Source organism: Chinchilla lanigera, unplaced genomic scaffold (assembly GCF_000276665.1).
Source record: "Chinchilla lanigera isolate Chin_1 unplaced genomic scaffold, ChiLan1.0 scaffold00200, whole genome shotgun sequence".
NCBI classification, from domain to species: Eukaryota; Metazoa; Chordata; class Mammalia; order Rodentia; family Chinchillidae; genus Chinchilla; species Chinchilla lanigera.
The window spans coordinates 304498-324610 of record NW_004955601.1 but is presented as its reverse complement, the minus strand read 5'-3'; the positions used below and the strand labels follow the sequence as shown (position 1 = coordinate 324610).

Genomic DNA, 20113 nt, shown 5'->3' with positions numbered 1-20113 from the left:
GGGGGTGTAATTCCCCCTCTTTTTTTAATAAAGTTTTGAGTGTTTGGTGAGTTCTTTCTACGATAGCTTGTCCTTGAGGATTGTAGGGAATGCCATGATGTAAGGTTATGTTGTATTTGGCACATGTGTTTTTAAAAGTTTGACTGGTATAACATGGTTCGTTATCCGTTTTTAGGTCCCAAGGGACCCCAGCATGAGAATGGCTTTTTCTAGAGCGCGTGAGGCATGTTGTGCCGTTTCTCCCGTCATGGCTATAGCCATGGTAGCTCCAGAGAAAGTATCTTTGGTTACATGAATGTATTTTAATTTACCGAATGGGGGAAAATGGGTGACATCCATTTGCCATCTGGCATTGGGGCAGAGTCCTCGGGGGTTTACTCCCTGAGGTTGGAGAGGGCCAAGTGGGAGAAAGGGGGCACATGTGGAGCAACTACGGACCAGATGTTTACATGTAGCTTTAGAGACCTCTGGGAGAAGCTGATGAATGGTTTTGGCCAATGAGTGAAGTGTTTTTGCCTGCAAGAGTGTGTCAGACAGGGCTGTTTGTATAGCTTGAATAGAGACTAGGCTGTCAGCTGGTTGGTTTCCTTTGGCAAGGGGACCAGGAAGTCCCGTATGGGATCTGAGGTGTTGTATATACCAAGGGTGTTTTCTATGTTGAAAGGTGTCTTGTAAGGTTTTTTTTTTTTTTTGGTTTTTCTCTGGTACCAGGAACCGAACTCACGACCTTGCACTTGCCAGATAGGCGCTTTGCCACTGAGCTAAATCCCCAGCCCCTCTTGTAAGGTTTTTAAGGCTTTATCTAATATAGTATTCTTTTGTTTTAAGATGGCATGTGGAATGACATGGCATATCTGTACCACATATTCGCTCTCAGAGAAAATGTTAATAGAACAGTCTGGGCAGTGTTGTAAAGCCTGTAGCATGAAGGCCGTCTTCCCTAACGGCTTCTCTCAAGCGTTTAAGGGTGGAATGTTCATGAGGATACCATCTTAAGGGACGGGCAGGATTTTGATTTAAATTTACAGGAAACATATCATTTATTTCAGTTTCCCATTGTTCCCAATTTTTTGCTTGACTGTCTCTGATTTTGCATAATCCTTCGTAATAATCACCCCATTGTTGGGATGGTTGTACTTTAAAATCTCTTTTTGTATGCTATCCATCCCATGGATTTTTAGGGTGTGATATCTGAGTAGTGCCAGCAGATGGTGCTGCAGGATAAGCCGGAGGCTCGTCCCAGTCAAATTCCGCATTCATCAAGGGGCAGGGCTTATTGCGTGACAAAGAGGAAGTAGCCCAGGGCGGTGAGTTTTTGTTGGGTGCCATCATGGGTGGAGGATTTTTACTCGGCGCCATCTTTGGCTCTTGTTTTAAAGAAGTGAGTGAGGGGTATATATTGCATGATTTAGGCTGGGGAGTCGAGGGTTTTATATCATCTGGTCTGGGGGTTTCTTTGGTGTTTGGTTCGGATGGGAGGGGCACCAACAGGGAGAGGTCTTTTTCAAGCTGTTCCGTGAGGGAAGGCTCTGTGTCTGGAGCTGCCACGACACACGCAGCAGAGTCTGCTAGGAGAGGGAAGGCTTCTGAATCCTCCCCAGTGAGGCTTTCTGAGCCTGTTAAGCAAGCTCTGATAGTAAGTAAACCAGGCAGGAGCCCTACGGGAAGGATTTTTCCTTCATGTTGTTCTGCCGTTTGGACCTGCCGAATAAGGAGGGACCATGTCTGCGGGTCCCACAGATTAGCAGTTTTGAGCCAAGGATTAAAGGGAAGGAGAATTCCCCAGTACTGGGAGAGGGTCTTATAAGAACTTTTACAATGTCTAGCCTGTAAGAGAGCAGCAGGTGCCCATGCCTGCGGGTGCTGGTCCTTACGAAGAGTGGAGCCCGTGATGTGCGCGGGGGGCCACTTACTGACTCCCAGGGGGCACACAGGGTCCCTGTTTGGGTGCCTCTTGAGGTTGAACCTCCTTGGGTTGAGGGACCTGGGCCCGTGGTAAGCAGTGACACGGTGCAAAGAAGACACTGGAGACCAGGCTGATGGTGCAGATCCAGTTTGTTGCAGAAGTACCAGGCATTTTATTGAGCAGGCTAGAGGTGTGGCAATGGAGGTCGGCTAGGGGCATGGTTTGGAGGTGGTACTTTTGGCCAGGGGCTGTGTGGAAGTAAGAGGTCAGAGCGGGACAGCCTAGGCAGGGCGACTCACTTGGTGTGCCAAGGACATGAGGAGTATGAGTGTGCTCAGACTCGCTCCTCTGCCATGGCCGTCAACCAGACCTCTGGACCTCTCTTTCCCACAAGGGATGAGTTCCAGAGTTGTAAGACATTTTGCTGTCCATCTCTGGGGAATTTAGGATAGAGTTTTGTTTAAAAATAAACTTCTATCTTTGGAATAGTTTCAGATATACAGAAAAGCTGAGAAGATAGTACCTAAAGTTCCCATGCATCCCACACTCAATTTCTTCTGGTATTAACATCTTATATTAGCGTGGCACATTTGTTACATTGAATGCACTAGTATTAACATATTGTTATTAACTAGAGACCATACTTTATTCAGGTACCCTTTTTTGTTGCAGGGTACCACATGATATTGAGTGATCTTGGCTGAGTCGCTCACATTTTCCCTGTTTTTGATGACCTTGACAGTTTGAGGCGAACCAGCCACATTTTTTGTAAATTGTCCTTCGATGGGGAATTGACTGATGTTTATCTCATGATTAGACTAGGACCATGTGTTTTGGGGAGGAAAATGACAGAGATGAAGTCCTGTTCTTATCATACAACATCAAGCGTGAGGACCGGTAGCGTGACTTATCATTGTTGATGTTGACTTTGATAACCTAGCTAAGGTCGTGTTTGTCAAGCTTCTTCATCGTAAAACTACCTCCCTTCCCCTTTCTCATATCATATTCTTTGGACGAAAGCCACTACGTGCAACCCACACTTCAGGACTGGGGAGTTATGCTTCAACACCTTGAAGGTGGACTCACTACATAAATTATTTGGAAGTCTTCTGCATGGAGTATTTGTCTGTTCTCTTATTTATTTACTTGTTTATTCATGTCAATATGGATTCATGGATATTTATTTCATATTTTGGGTTACAATCCAATACTACTTTATGTGTTTTGTTGCTCAAGTTGTTTTAATTTTGGCTAGTAGGCTTCGGTGTCCCTTTATCATACCTCTATCAGCATGTGGATATTTATGTATGTGTTCAGTATAGTATTTCTTTACTTTCTGGCCCTATGAAATGCTGCAGGCTCACATTGTATTATTTCTCCTCCTGTCCTAGAGTCAGCCATTGCCCCATGAACTGCTTCCATTTAGTAGACAGTCATATTTAGAAACCAAGACTTGACTGCTGGAAGGTCTTATTGCTTTTGGGATGATACTTCTCCAAGATCCTCTCCATAAACAAGCATATTTACAAATGTACATTTCCTTCCATGTGTATTTACACCTATCTCATATGTATTTTATGTAATAATGGTGCCTCAGTTTATAACACAATATCACATAATTTATTCTAGCTTTCTTTTTTCTCTTTTTCTCCTCCAATAGCGAAAAACCTAGTTCCTAGTATTCTGAATTTAATTGTCTATGTGATTATCCTACCACATATAACTAATCCCTTATCTCCTCCATTATTTTCTTCTGCAAGTAAATAAAATTCTCATCCTCCACTGGCCTGAATTACCCCATGCCAGGCTTTCCTTTATCCATACAGAAGGGCCTTACTTGTCTGTGTCTGTACCAACAAGTGATCTTTCCATGTGAGTTCCCACTTTGCTTCTGTTTTCCTTTGTCCTTCTTAGGCTCTCACATCCTGCTCTGGTCTGCTATACCTCGTTGCCTTTTCTGATACAGATGACTACCTTGGTCTGACCTACCTAAACGCTTTAAAATGGAGTTGCTGAAGAGTAGAAGTTTGGGAAAGGATTGATGGATCTTCTTGTTTTCTTGAAAAGTTTTTAAATTTGGAAGTTCAAACTATTTAGTGTTAATGTTTCAGCTTGTGTGTGGTGATGTGCATCTGTAGTCTCAAGCACTCAGATGCTGAGGTGGAAGGATCACTTGAGCAAAAGGAGTTCAAGACCAGCTTGGGGAACACTGAACACCATTTCAAAAAAAAGTTTTTGAACTTTATAAAAAGGGGGTCATATATGTAGTACATAGTCTTTGTAAATTATTTTGTTCACAATATTATTTTAGTTCAATTTATCTATATCATTACTCTTACAGATGACATTTGTCATGCTTTAAAATCTTATAGCATTTTGCGTTCTTTTGATTTCAAATATTCAAATACCCAATATTTTATAATAATCATTTTCCCATGTCAATAAAATTTTAAAATGAGTGTTATTATGTTGTATGAGTAGATCATAGTATGATTAATCATTTCCTGTTGTAGGATATTTAATTGTCATTATTTTTTCAAGTTACAAAAATTGTTCTGTATTTCATTTCTATGTTTATAAATATCTGTTCTTGTATTAAACTCTTATTTAGGCTATTTACTCCAGGGAATAATTGGGTTAAAGATCATTAAATTTAAAGACTTGACACATGACTGCAAAATTATTTCATAGAAAAATGTATCAATTCACCTTCCTTTGAATAATTACAGAGTGTGTATTTTACCAACCACTTGACAACAGAAGAATTCTAATTTTATTTTTTAATTTGATAGTATGATAGCTTTATAAGATGGTATGTCAGTGTTTTCAACTATATTTTACTTTTGGGTTTGAACATTTTTTCTTGTGCTGTTCCATTTATGCCTTGATTTATTTTCTCACTTGTCTGTTCAGATTTTTTTCATTAAAAAAAAGGGCATCAGGCGAGGTGTCATGGAAATGCTCTTGAAAGAATTTTGATGAGCAGATATGAGTGGAAAGGTCATTCTGAGGGAAAAGTATGGTGCAATAGCCCAGAAATTCTGAAGTTATGAAGTATTTGTAGCCCCAGTCTGGTTGGATTAGGATGAGATTGAGTGTACCTTAAATGTGGTATTGTGGCCTTTAGATTTAACCCTTTAGATATGTGCAAATGTGAAATGTGTTTCCATAAGTGAATAATATTATTTTCATTTTTATTTTTATAACTAACTCCAAATGCAATGTCAAGAGTATCATATTTTTTGGGGGGGAGTGGGGTAGGGGAGTTTTAGGAGTATGAACCTGGAGTAGTACTGAGAGATTAAACAAGAGGTTATTGTAAAGGTCTTATCAAGACGTGCAGTGGGTTCAAAGTTAGATAGGAGGAATAAATGGCTGTAATCTATGACAAATACAGGGACTATAGTTAACAGTCATATCTTATATATTTAAAAATTGCTGGAAGATTTAAAATATGTTTTCATGACAAAGAAATATGTATGCCTGAGGCTAATGTTATTGCTGTCTTGATTTGATCATTACTCAGTGTGTACATGTATCCAAACAGCGTATTTTACTCCATGCACCTGTACAATTAGCACGTGTTTGTTAGAAGTAAAATGAAAACTTTTAAAAAGAAAGAAGACTATTGACTTGGGCTGAGACAATGACAATTGAAATGTAGAGTTGGGAATGAATTTGAGAATTACTTCTGGGGTAGATTTGAAAGGTCTGGGCTGCAAATAGAATGCAACAGGTAAGGAAGACAGCATAAAAGGTTGAGATTAGCCAAAAATTAATGTTAATTTGATAAAATGAGAAACACTAGGTGATGCCTAGATTAAGTGGTGAGAATAGGGGCCTGGCTTGGACAGGGTAAATATGAGTATGGAGATATCCAAAAAGTAGTTGATTACTGTAGCTTTGGGGAGAAAGATTAAGGCTGCGAAGAATGGGTTTGTCTTCAGTACTTGGGGTATAGTTTGAGTCAAATACATGAGTGGCATGGCAGAGGGAAAATAGTCTGAAGATATGCCAAAAACCAAGACTGGGCCTTGAGATACACTTATGTCCAGTGGCAGGCTGATGGAGAGGTGCTGCCTAACAGTCTGTTTAGAAAGGAGGAGGAGAATCAGGAATGAGTTATCATGTGTAATCTAGTGTTGAAGAAAGCTCTATGGACTAGATGGAGGATCATTCCTATGAGATACTGTAGACAAGTAAACTAGGATGACCGCTGAGAAGAAAGTGTATGTGCACATGTATGTGTGAGAGGCAGGGAGCGAGAGAGGGAGAGAGAGCACAAAAGAGTGAGACTGAGTTTGCTGCTCATATTTCTGATTGTTGTGGTTGTTGTGTTGTGTTGGTGGTGGTGGTGGTGTGTGTGTGTGTGTGTGTGTAAGAGACAGAGAGCAACTGAGATTGCTGCTCATATATTTTTGACTGTTTTTGTTGTTGTTGCATAAATGTGTTTAAAGAGTCACACATTTTTCCCCCTTGGGAAAGGTTCCTAATGGCAAAATAAGTAGAAGAAGAAATTTGAGCGTAGGCTTTTGACACACATTTCTAGTTGCTTTCCTGGTTTCCCTGTTCATTTTTGGGGATATGTATATAATAATGAGTATTCTGTAGTATCTTTTCTTTCTTTTAATGGAATATATGTAGATATTAATAAAGAAAATATAAAAAGCACTCTTCCTACATCTATGAAAAGTGAATACAAAAACTCATAGCAAAATAATTCAAAACTAACAATTGTTAATATACTGTGTACCATAATCTTTAAAGAATAGCTAAAATGTTATTCAGAGTACAGTCTGAATTTTTTTAAGGGCCTGGGTGGCCAGAGATCAGGTGAGGAAATGTGCAATAAAGCAGTAATGGTTTCAAAAGCAAGACACAAAACTGGTCTTCTCTAGTGGGGGAGTCTTTTCCAAATGGACATCGTTCAATTGGCATCACCTCCTCACTTTCAGTTCTCACACTATACCTTGCTTACCTAGAATATCAGTGGAATAGGGGCCACTCACTTACTTCCTATCTTATCATGCATGGAAATTTGAATACCTTCATAGTAGAGAGTGTTCTTGTCTGTTATGGTTGCAGGTATCTGTAAGTAAATGTGTGGCCAATATAGTCCAACCTTAATGGTCAGCAATTAGACTCTGAAGTCTAGACGAGAGTTCTCTAAACTTACGAATACTGTTTTGAATTTGGGGAGCTTCTACCACTTTGAGGATTAAGGATCCACCACTTACTGGAATTCAATGTTTAATATTCTAAGGATGATTCAGATTCAACCTCCAAGCGATTTAATCTTGAAAATTTAATGCATACCTTCTCTCTGACCCTATATTTTGTTTTTCTTGGGGAGGGTAGAAAGATTCATTAAGAAATTATGTTTTAAAGATGACTTGGTAAGATGGTCTGAATAAACATACAGATTGTCTGTTTCAATTTTCATTTCCTATGAATGTACAACAGCAGCTTTGCAGTTCTGTGTCATTAAGATAAAACATTTAATTTACTTCCTTATCCTCCAACAAAATTAATGTCACAAAATAGAGAGGTTTTTAGGTACTGCAAATAATTCTACTGGGTTTTCCTTATCTGCCTCACAAACTGTGGGTTGTGTCTGAATCACACACATTTTACTGCCTCTTCCCTGGCATGAGATTCATATACACTGGCATCTTCTCAGAGTGAAGTTGACTCTCTTTCTCTATTTTAGAATTTCAGTTGGCATGTGGTGATTCCAACATGGTTCCAGGCTCATTTTGACTGGCTCTGACAATCTCAGTCCAGTCAGGTTCACTCTGAGAGGTTCCCTGTCCCTTTATGAATGGCCACAGAAGCTTTTGCTCTTGGCTTTGCATTCTAATAGCACTTCTTGCATGGACTATGCCAACACAATGCTTTGAAATATGCGTTATACCATGTGGCTTTTCTTGCTGCAGTTTCTGTTCTTTTTTTATTATAGGATCTGGAGACTCACCGCTAGAAGACGATGAAGTCGGGTATTCACACACTAGATATGAAGGTGAATGCTTTGCTTCTGTGCTAATGAGGACCTGCTGATCTCAGGACAACTTTCCCTTTTGCCCTGTGGAGCAAACTGTAATAAAGTGACCAGGCAATGTGTTGAAGTTCAAATTACCTTTCCAGGAAAAACATATTTTAAAATACATGGACATATGCTCTCATTTCAAATAAAAAAGAAAGCAAAAGAAAAGCAAAAGCAAAAAGAAAGAAAAAAGCATTTGGAAATCTCTGAAGTGCTGCCTTTCAGCATTTTCAGAATAATGGTCATTTTATTCTCTTAAGTTTCTTTACTGTCCTCACTTCTGCAAAGGCAAGCTGTAGCTGATGTAAGTGAAAATCAAGCCATGAATTCTGCCTGATTCATACACTGCAGCCAGAATTAGCCAGAGTAAACCATCCAAGGTCAAATTTGGCTCAGTCCTTCTAATTTACTGAGCTGAGTGGGGAATGAGAAAACTTGATTTTCATAAGCTCATTTCATTATGCTGTTTCTGAGTCCAGCGTGGCTCCTAAAATGTTAAGTGTGTTGCTCAAATAAAATTTAATGATAAAGAACTGCATCTCTGTGCATTTCCAGCAATCCACCCTCAACAAGTACTAAAAACCTAATCAAGAACCTTCTATGCAGGCTCAGGTAAGTATGTCCACAAATATTTCTACCGCTAAAACATTCCCCTGAAGCTTTAGAGAGCTCTGGGAAAAATGGAGGTAAATTTAGATGCTTTCTTTCTGAAACTCGTTCCTCTTACAGTGAAGAAAGAATTGGAACAAAGTTGGTTAATGGGGCTGGGGATTTAGCTCAGCGGCAAAAGCGCCTGCCCGGCAAGCGCAAGGTCGTGAGTTCGGTTCCCGGTACCAGAGAAAAACAAAACAAAAAAAAAAAAAAAAAAAAAAAAGTTGGTTAATAAGGTCTGTTGTGGCTTTTTGCCCGGGAAATTAGTCCATATGCTAGTAAGAGAACACTGCTCTGCTGTGAGAAGTCTGAGCTGTAGGAGAGGCAGCGTAGTGTTGGTGAGCGTTTGACCAGAATGTCACTCAGTTGTTTTTCACAGAAGCAAGAAATCTTTCTAATGATGACTGGGGTCTGGTGCCTATGCCCAAGTACAGTTCCTACTACATAACACATTTATTGACTTGTGAATGCAAAGAACTCGTTTCTATCTTTATAGCCTAACCAATCAAGCAAAGCACAAATTTGTTAATCAGATGTTTGGCATAAAGAGATGCTCTTATTCATAAAACTTTTAACTAACTGACTGAAGGTTTTTAAAAACAAATCTGTTTTTTGCCTTTGAGTCCCTTACTGAAAACTTTAAAACATATGTGTGCACAGTGCCCTTTTACATATAAGTAGGGATTGCCTAGTGTCCTGGGGGTCATTGTTCCCAGGGTCCACTTTTACCCTACAGCATTACAAAGTAGAAGGTATACCAGATCGCTAAAATACATTAAATACTCTTGGAGAACTTGACTTGAATACTTGAGAATAGATCCTCCTTAGGAAATTCTTCCCATTGTCAGTTAAATTGCTTGTCTGTACTGATCATTTCACTATACATATGCATATCAGTATATCATCTTGTACACTGCACATGTATACAATAAAATTGTTTTAAAAAATGTTTTCTGCAGTCTTGGGGAGTGGAACCCAGGAACTCACATCTGATCTACTTCTAAGCTATACTCTCAGCCCTTAAATATTTTAGTTTTAAAAGTTAGAGGTGAGCCATTGTTAACTGAAGGTTTAGCTTTAGGATCTCACTGCACAGTGTCTGGCACAGAGTATGTACTCAATGTCTTTTTATTAAATTAATTTAAAGTGAAAAACAAGAAAGAAACTTAATCAATCTTTACTGTGTTCCAAATATGAGACAAGAATCACTTTTGATTGTTCTACTTGGAATGGCATTACATATTTACACTAATTAAGAGAAGGGGAGATTCATATAGACATATGTCAATATTGTTCAGTATTGACAGAGGGTGGGTGACTTGCCCAGTCAGTTTGGATCTGAGCAGGCATTTAGGCTCATATCCAGAGTTTACTACTGAACTCCTTACTCTGCTACAGTATGCTGCGTACCCTATGAGCTCCATTTAACTAGAATGCTTATCACATTGGCCCAGGGGACAAAAAGTCATTATAAATAATCCATTTAGATTTCTACTTAGCAAATCCTGTCACAACTGAAGCATCACAAGAAATTTCCCTTTTCTAAACTTCTTTGTTAAGCATTATGTTAATTCACCTTAACTCATAATGTTTGCATACACTTTAACTTCAAATCACTCACTGACATTTTAATTACTGTCACTGCAGAGCTGTTTAAACTGTCAAAATATGTCCAAAAGATTTATTTATGGGAATCATCCCAAAGAAATTCCTTTTAAAGACAAATGAAAACAGTACCCCTCCCCCCACATGTTGACAATGGCAAAGCTGTCATGAATTGTGGGGAGCAATTTTAGAACAATTTAAAAACTCAGGATAAGGGCCAGGGATATAGCTCAGCGGTACAAGCGCCTACCTGGTAATTGCAAGGTCCTGAGTTTGATTCCCGGTACCAAAAAAAAAATTAAGGAAAAGAATTAAGCGTAAAAACTCAGGATAGAGAGCAAAATCTGCTAATTGCATGTTACATTGAAGAATGTGAATTTATGATGTATGTCTCCATAGATCATATATACATATATTTAGGAAAATACATGTAATGCATGCAGACTGTATATGTAAACCCTCAGAGGAAGGACACTTGTTCCAGGAAGGTGTGTTGGACTGGTGTGGGCATCCCTTTCACCCCAAAAATCCAGGGAGTATTACTTGAGTTTTGAGTGTAGGACTCTCTGCTTACTAAAGAAAAAAAAAGTATGACAAAAGCATTAGCCAAAGGTGAAAGCACAAAAATAAAAGAAAAAGTGCCACATTCAGAAGACATGGGCAGGACCACCAGTTTTCATAGTTGAGAAGCATTTAAAGTTACATCCTCAGAAGAGAATTCCTAAGAAAGTGACACAGGGCCTGTCCTCCTTCCTGACCACATGATGGCGCACTGATCCCACTCACTGACAACCAGGTCCTGGGGTGAGTGAAGAGCCTGCAGCTATAGGGAACTGGTTCTTGTTCACAGCACCGCTAGCCCCGCAGACTGAAGGGACTTCATCTCTGGTCCCCTTGGACTGTAGGAAATTGCTGAGGTGGCCACGGGGGAAAGTCCCCCACCAATAAAGTAGTTTTGCCCTCAGTATTTTATGGCTCTCAGAGAACACGTTTCAAAGACGCGGGGGACAGGTTCTGATTTATTAGTGTCATCCTAGCTATGCTCTGGGCAGCTATGAGGCTGAAGTCAGAACACCCTACAGCAGTGCAATCCTGGAATGGTATCACTCTCTTACCTAAATGGGAACATTTTAAGAAGGGTGCTGCTTCCCAGGGGAAGCAATTGTTCTGTGACTTTAAGCCCAAATTATGTGCTGTTGCAAAAACCTGGAAATTGTAGCTTAGTTCAAGTTAATAAGCAACAGGACTGTGATTTTCTAATAAAAAATATGGATACAGCTGGGAAGCAATGCCAATTAGCCATTATTGAGCCCCATGCACTATGTATGGATGGCTAGAGGTTGAGAAGAGTGATATCAATGACTCTTGAGAGAGTTATGGATTAGTTTAAGGAAACACTAGAAAGATCAAGCATTCATTGAACATTTCCTGTGTGTTAGGCACTGTATTAGGTGCTTGATATGCATTTTTACTTAGTTCGAATAAAAGACCTATGGCATAGGCGTAAGTATTAACTCAGAGAGGTGAGGTAACTTGTCCAAGATCACACCCCTAGTTATAGAGGTACTTGGATTCCTATTCAGCAATGTCTGACACCTAGTGCCTAGATCATAACCTCCTTATCCAGAGACATCTAAGGAAACACAGGGTGGCATTGGAGATCCAATATCTGGAAGCAGCCCTCCTGGAAGCATCTTCCCTGCAAGAGTTAGGGGAACATGTTTTGTGACTATGTCATTTCTTATCACTTCCCTCCTTTGTTTCTGCCACCTATAGACACTCCGTGGTGCTCCTCCATCAAGGTGAAGTATGGGGATGTGTACTGCAGGGCCCCCCCAGGAGGGTACTACAAAACAGCCCTGGGAACCAGGTGTGACGTTCGATGCAAGAAGGGATATGAGCTGCATGGCCCTTCCCAGCTCATCTGCCAGTCGAACAAGCGCTGGTCTCACAAGGTCATTTGCAAACGTGAGTAGCCCAGCCCCGTGCCAGATCCTTGAGGACAATCAGAGTCCAAGTTCTTTTATTCTGAGACTGGGACTTTTCTTTTCACTGAACACTGATGAGAATTCTCTCCTGTGAGCTGATGCCAGTGGGTGTCTAAAATATAGTTGCAGTGTGATGGCTCCTTTCAGAGAGAAGGGTGCAATCAGCTGTTAGGGGAACCGACCCAAAAGAGATTTGTTCAGCAAATAGGTGATGTTTGCTCATTAAGTGCTAGATCCTGAAGAGGTGTTGGGGATTTAAAGACAAAGGAGACACACAAGGCTCTGCCATGAAAGGTCTCATAGAACAGCACACAGCTGGGAGGAGGTGTAAAGCATGAGGTAGTACAAGAAGGGCCCTGAGCCAAGAGTAGGGCTTAGGCAGGAAAGAGTCACTGACGAAGTGCTCTATGATGCATGAAAGGAGAGTCTCTCAAGAGAGCATTTCAGGGGCTGGCTTCGGGACAGGTGTTCTCTCATTTGAAAAGCTACACACGGTACAGCACTATTGAAGCACATTTTAGATGTCTTTGTTATTCAAAACAGCCACCACTTTGAGAACTAGTGTATTTCTCAAAAGTGTTTCACACATATTCAAAATTTGCAAAATTCTCTCCGTATGGGGGCCATTGCTTTAACTTCATTGTTGGGGAAACTGAGGCTCAGGTTTGTAGCCATGTGATCCAGAGCACGCAGTCTGTACAGCGAGGTGACTGTACTAGACACTCAACCAATATTTTCCCCAGATCTCCCTGGCGTCCGTTTACCAGTTCCCGGTATCTAGGCCCCAGCTTCTGAGTGCCTTGCTCTTTAATGACTTGCGCCTCCACCTTCTTCAGAGGAAGAGGAAACTGCTCTTTCAGAGGACTGCTCTTCTTGTTTTTTTTTTTTTTTTTTTTTAAAGAAAAGCATCTCCCTGGGCAGCCTTTAGTTGCCCAAGGACTGAGTGTTAAGGGATTCAGAAAGGCCCAGTCTCTGTCTGGAAGCAGACAGCCTTGGAGCTGTCTCAGAGACAGAGCTCTGCGGTAGGAGCTGTGACTGAGGCTGACTACCTGAGATCCGTCTTTGGCTCCCTCCCTTCCCTGTTTGGCTTCACCATCTCCCTGGTCTCCCTGGGAGTCTTTCTTGGTAAAACACTGCACACAAATCCTCATCTCTGGGTCTGCTTCTGGAAAACAGCCTAGGACAGTAGCCCCACCCTAAGCCTGTCTGGCATACAACTTTGTGTCTCTTGTGTGTGACATGCATATATCCAATCACTGTTTCTCTACTTCCATTTGTTAGATTTTAGTGAGCTTCTCTGTGTATGTTTACAGTTTCTGGATTCTGAAACTTAGTGGACAAAAAATAAAGAAATATTAAATATCTAATTTTCTTTTCAGAAAAGCGATGTCCTACCCTTGCCATGCCAACAAATGGAGGCTTTAAGTGTGTAGATGGTGCCTACTTTAACTCCAGGTGTGAGTATTATTGTTCACCAGGATACACATTGAAAGGGGAGCGGACAGTCACATGTATGGACAACAAAGCCTGGAGTGGCCGACCGGCCACCTGTGTGGGTAAGAAAATGCCATGGCTCTCAGGACAGTGCTTTGGGAGGGAGGAGCAGCGGGTATTTGCATAGCATATTTTAAAGCCAGCATCAGTATTCTGCATGTGAAGTATAAGCACTCAGCCCTGCTTTCAGTAGCTCTCCTTCGTTCCTGCTCCCGGGCTTAGCCTTAGACCTGACCTCAGTCTCTACCTTAGAGCTGACTTCAAAGGTATGACTTCTGTACGGCTTTTGTCTCATTCTTGGGTTGCTTTTGAGGCAGGTGTGGGTTGGCAGAATTATAGCACATGTCTCATAGGCCAGTTGGAGGTTCTGCCCTGTAGCGTTGAGCAGAATTATTGACATTTGCAGAGAAAATCCTGCAGAGAACGTGTGTATGCATTTCAATTGACAGGCACAATTTCTTTGTTGTTGAACGGTGGTCAGCAAGCCCTCAGCTTGCTTAGCAGGAAGGAATTGGGATATTTTACCTTCCTCTGGGTTTCTTGGGCATTGACTGGTTGTCACAGTGTGGTGTGGCACTGGAAGCAACACCAGCAGCCAGAACAAGGCACCTGGGAACTTACTAGTAATGCAGATTCTCACATCCCCTTCCACCTGCTGAATCAGAAAGGCTGGTGTATTGGTGTTTTTTGAGTTACTCCAAGTGGTTAAGAACCAGTGTCTTAGGAGGGGCTGTTTACTCATAATAAACTGAGAGCTACCAGGACCTACTATTAGGTAACATTCCACTCCAATCACCCATTCTACAGATGAAACCTAAAAGGTCACTTGACTTGCTCAAACTTGCACAGAGATATTTCTCCAGACTATATCTCCAGACTCTTTCAGACCTATAGTCTCTGAGTTCAGGTATAGCTCAGGTCTTAAGGTGCCAAGGCAGCTGGCCATGGGAGCCTGGCTCTTCCCTGCTTGTGTGTGTCCATCTTTCAGAGAAGTGTTTGGCCCAGTCTGCTAATATGCTTTATCCCAAGAACTCCTTCCTGACCGCTCAGTGTCTGCACATTTCACTTCAAGTATATGATGAAAACTGATGCTAACTCCTGGAGGCTGATGCCAGATGATTCTCTTGGCCTGGACTGTCTTCATAATGGCAATCCCACCCGCCCTCTGCCCACTGTCTTTGCTGGTAGCATTAGCTGTTTTCATACTGAAGTTATGTGGCCAATGAGCTGTAGCCAAGGAATCAGCCTGAAGATGAGATCCAAACGCTTTTATATCAAATTCACAGCCTGGACCATACTTTGAATCCATTTGACAAGAGCAATAACAGACTTAGACTTGATCTGCTCTTCTCTTCTTTTGGTATTTAGGTAGGCATTTTTATTGGTTGGTAATCCTGGCAAGAGAAACCATGTTAGATATTTCAAACACAAGGGAATTTAATGTAGGAGTTTTGGTTACAGAAGAATAGGAAAAGCTGAAGGAGGAAAAAAATGCTATAATCATCACAAGTGGAAGTCATTACTGACCAAGGGTTGGAGTGGCCGAAGTGGGATGCTAGCGCCACCCGTAAGCCTGTAAGTCCACCCTGATGCTGACATTTCTACATCTGTCAAGACTGATGAGAAATCAGAAGCCCGGAAGCTGCTAGTGAACAATGGCATAAATCTCCTTCCTGTCTTCTAATCGCATGAGAATGCCTCCTATTAAGGGACCCGTCTGACACCTGTTCCCATTGACAGTGGAATCTGATGCGTTCATGTTGTCAGTGAAGGGACATTATAGCAAAACTGATTGTTATCAGAATGTACCACAATCCCTTTTCTCTGAGGATTTGGATTTCTGAATCTATGATACTCATTGAAAAGAAGCCTGCTTAGTAGTCCTGCTTAACAGGCAGGTAGACTGCCCCGAGTGGGGTAAATTGTGAACATGCTCCTCTTGAAGGACGCTAAGACCAGCTGTTCTGATCAGAAGAGCACCTCACAGATGCTGCTCTCAGTACCTCCCTGTACTTTGGTATGTGCAAGATAGCTCTTGAAAACTAACCAAAGGGAGAAAAATTGAATTTGTTCCCTCATATAGGAAGGGGCAGAGCGGTAATGGTAGGAGAGGAGAAAGTCAAAGATCTTTCTGCTCAGCAAGTTTTGGCAGAGCATTCCACAGATCATATTGCTCAGATTTCCAGACTGTGTCCAACAATGGAAAGCAATGCTGATTGTTCTCAAAAAGCATCAAGCTTGTATAAAGCCATACCAGATGGTCCTGGAACCTTCCCAGAGGGAGAGAGAGGAACTAAGTGATGCACCCTGATTTCAGAAGATTCATCTTACAGTTTGCCAAGACAAAGGTCAAGCAAATTTTGGGGTATGGGGAATTGTGTATGAATCGGGTGAGAGTGATACAAAGGGGTGAAGCAAGCCACAAGAGAGGTTAAATCTCCCAGGGGAAATAAAAAAAGGAATAGACAAAGCAAGCGGGCAATGCTTTTCAAAATTTTGGTGACAGGCAAGCTGGAGTCTGTTGCCAATGAATTTTACTCCAAAGGTATCATTTACTCCTTTGGCTTCGAATGCATTAAATTAGTGTTATAAGTTTGTTTGTGTGTTGGCAAGGATAGGGGGTCCTTGAGCATAACTCAGAGCCTCAACCTATTTTCAGAGCTGACACATGGTGACTTAGTAGTTCCCAGGTTTCCGTACAACCTCGAGCAGCACATCTTGGCTAGCACTGTGCTGAGTGAGGAGAAAATCAGACCAGTTCTCTTCCAGGATGGGAGGGAAGAGGGTGGTAGCTAATTTGAAAGCACAGTAAGTTAAAATTAATTCTCTGATTCTGCCTGCATTCTGGTAGAGATTCAAATTCATGGTCATTTCAGAAATGGGTACAAATAATTAAATGTAGGAGCAAAAAACCAAACCAAAACAAAAAGACCACATTGCAAATGCAGGAGATAACATATGCAAAGAACCAGAACTTCCATTGATTAAAAAAAAGTTTTTTGGAATAGAACCACTATTGTTTGGTGGGATATTATTTCTCTTTTTAGTTATTTTTGGTTACATAGAACACTGAACAGCTGGAATTACAAGTCATCATTTAAAGACCAGGTTTTGAGTAGACATATGAACTGTCCTCTAGCATAACATACTTTTCTATGCCAGAAAAAGAAACAATGGAAGATGATTTTAAAACCATGGATGAGCCAGGAGTGGTGGTGCACCTCTGTAATCCTAGCACTTGGGAGGCTGAGGCAGGAACATCACAAGGTCAGCCTGGGCTACCCAGCGAGTTCAAGGCCTGCCTGAACTACAGAGTGAGATCCTGTCTCAAAAAATAAAAAAAGTAAACTAAAACCACAAATGAAGAAAAACCAGCAAAAGTCTTTTGAGATGCAGAGAATACCTGTTTAGTTGCTTTAACAAAGGACAATATACAAACCAAGTTGGTTTTTTGAATTACTCATTTCTTATTTGTATTTCCTACAGACTAGATGGAGACTTACTAACACCCATGAAGTTCTAAAATAAAATACCCCTGTGACTTAAAATATACAGTTGATGGCACACTTTCTTCGCTTCCCAACTGTCTAACAGATGGATTTACCTAGTGACCCATAGGAAGGTTTGTTGGGCTGTAATGCATGATTCAGTTGATAGTAAATCATCACTGGGGCTAAAAATAAATTACCAGACAATCTTAAATTATGATGATTTGGGGAGGGATTGACAAATATACATTCTTTAGCAAACTTTCAGGAATCTAATTACAGTTTTGAAAGAATTTGATGGATAGGGATATTGATCCAGTTTTTACCTTACATGACTTGCCAGTACAAACTGAACAGGTAAACTTTCAGTGCCTTACTATCCTATAAAGGAATGACTAGTGAATTTTTAGTTGGATTTCTCTCAGATGAAGAAGCTCAGTTTTAATTGTGGATTTCATTACTTCCCTTCCTGCTTCTTTTGTCCTTTCTGGAAAGTTCTTAGAAATCTTAAGGTGCCAAAGAAATAGAACCACTTTCCAGAGCCATCCACAGGGATTGTGCTGCAGCTGGGGAAAGCAAACAATTGGGTGAAATTTCAGGGGCTGGGTTTGCTTTGCCTTTGGCAGTCACTTACTTCCTATGCCCCCATGAAATGAACCCTCCTTCCTCTGCCACCAAGTTCAAACTTGTTTATATTTATTTCAGTGACCTATTTCTGCACAAAGAACACAGTGGTTTCAAAGCACTACATTATTGGCCAAAGATTTTCTGAATTGAAATTTTGGGCAGGGCTACATGCGGACAGCTTATCTGTGCTAACTTTGGTAATGACTGAGGTGACTGACTAGGGCTGGAGGATCCAAGATGGCTTCCCTGAGATACTGGGCACCTCGGGGGAAGGTCTATTGGCTGGAGTCTGTCTGAGTCTGTCTGTCTGTCTGTTTGCTTCATTCTCTCACTCGCTGTGGCTCTTATGCATTTTACATGGCTTCTTTATTGTATTGCTTTACATGGCAGGTGACTTCCAAGCTAGTGAACACTAATAGTGCCAGACTCTTGAAGAGCTTAGAACTGGAGTTGGCATAGGGTAACTTGCCTTGCATTTTATTGTTAGTTCTTGGCTAAGACTTGTCCTTTTGAACGTCCTCCCTGTTTTCACCACCTACCTTGTTATACATATTAAAGATTCCCAAGTAAATAGTTCAGCTGCAGTAGTTGAAACACTGCAGAATATTTGTTTCTTGCATTTTATAAGCAGACAGCGAAGTGGATGACATAAAAGGGAGACAGTTTGTCAGATGTCTCCAGTGTATCGGGCAGAGAGCAGAGGCCAAGATTTTCACTGAGGCTTCAGGGTTTCCACACAATAACTGGCTCTGCAGGCGTTCTGACTGGACAGGGAGTAGTAATTATGTTTCTATAGTAACTTGGTTCACTTCATTCATCGAGATGGATTAGAACATGTAAAAGCTGTGGTGGTCCTGACTGGGGAACAATAAAGAAGTCTGTGGAGCATTGGCTGATGGACAGGCCAACTGGTCTCATCAGCTGAGAGGTAGCACAGCTGCTTGAGGATGCATTACAATCAAGTCTGGTTGTGAATCTTTCAAGGATTTATGGGAAAGGCAATCCCAAAATATTAAATGAATAGCAGGCAGACACACAGAAGCATTTGACTTATTAAAATAAATTGAAAATGTGTAACAGTGTCTTTATAATTGGAGACCACAGAGAAATTCCAAAAGACAGGAAATGGTTCCCAGTCTATAAATGGGAATGCTATGTAGTAACATTACTCAGTCTAATGAATAGTTGTGAGGATTCAATGAAATAATAGGGTGGACACATAGGAAGGATTCAGCAAATATTATCTATTATTTGTGGTGATTTATTTTTCCTGGCTTCTGCTTTGGAAGAGTGGGGCATCTGAAAAAATAGGCAGGTTTTGGCTGTTCACTGTTAGACAGTAGCTGGCTGTGGGAAGCGCTGAGATTCTGCCAAGATAACCTACTTTGCAGCATGTTTGCTCACACTGTCAGTATGTACTGTTGATATAGAAAAATAAAGCAGTGTATTAGGCACATATTAATTTACCTGATTCAGAGACTGAGAGATTCTCTTGTCCCTGACAGCATCTTTTCTAAGAAAATATGGTAATGACATAGTATAAATCTGTATGGGAATTCATATACTCTCCTAAGCTCCACTTCTTTTGCTTAAAGTGTTTTCATATATATAGTTGTAGTTGTACTAGGGATTGAACTGAGTTATTTTTTTATTTTGAGACAAGGTCTTGCTAACTCATTACATTGCCCAGGCTGGGCTTGAACTTCTGATCCTTCTGTCTCAGGCTCCCAGAGTGCTGGGATTATAGACATGTGCCATCAATGCTGGTTCATAAATACTTATTTTTATAAAGCAATTGGCAGCGGTATCTAGCTGCCAGACAGCTGTATACTTGTCTTTATGATTCACCCAGAGCTGTGAAAGGCTCATTTGAATTATGAAAGTCTGTCATCTATCACCTATCATAGCAAAAAAAAAAAAAAAAATGGATTTCAAAAAAGGTAACAATTGAAAATGGACACCTTGAATACATTTAAAGCACCTTCCACTTCATCATTACACTTCAAATATCAATTCCAGGAGACATATTTTTTCACATTTTAGTGTCTCTGAAATTGGGATCCATCTCACAATCAGTAGTGACTTAGATTCATTAAAGTGTGGTAGTTATTCAGTTTAGAATTAATGGATTGTGACTGTTAATTCATACTTCACTGAAGCATGAAACAGATTGAGAATTAATTTGGATATCTAAAGGTTAACAAAGATTGGTTAACAAATTTTTCATAATTTCTTACCCTAAATAAAATGAAAAGTTATTAGACATGACACAGGGGGAAATATATGAAGAATTTTACTTGATCCATTTAAC

At 40.7% G+C, this 20113-nt stretch overlaps 1 protein-coding gene across 2 annotated transcripts in view; it reads left to right on the top strand.

Moving 5' to 3' along the window:
- Srpx (sushi-repeat containing protein, X-linked) overlaps positions 1-20113 on the top strand; it is a 78144-nt gene that overhangs the window by 39625 nt on the left and 18406 nt on the right. The window contains exons 2-4 of one of the 2 annotated variants that reach the window (XM_005414816.2): positions 7866-7925; positions 11982-12173; positions 13573-13749. In XM_005414816.2, the coding sequence (XP_005414873.1) occupies positions 7866-7925; positions 11982-12173; positions 13573-13749 (429 nt within the window). The remainder of the gene's footprint in view (positions 1-7865; positions 7926-11981; positions 12174-13572; positions 13750-20113) is intronic. The other variant, XM_005414817.2, reaches the window with a different exon arrangement.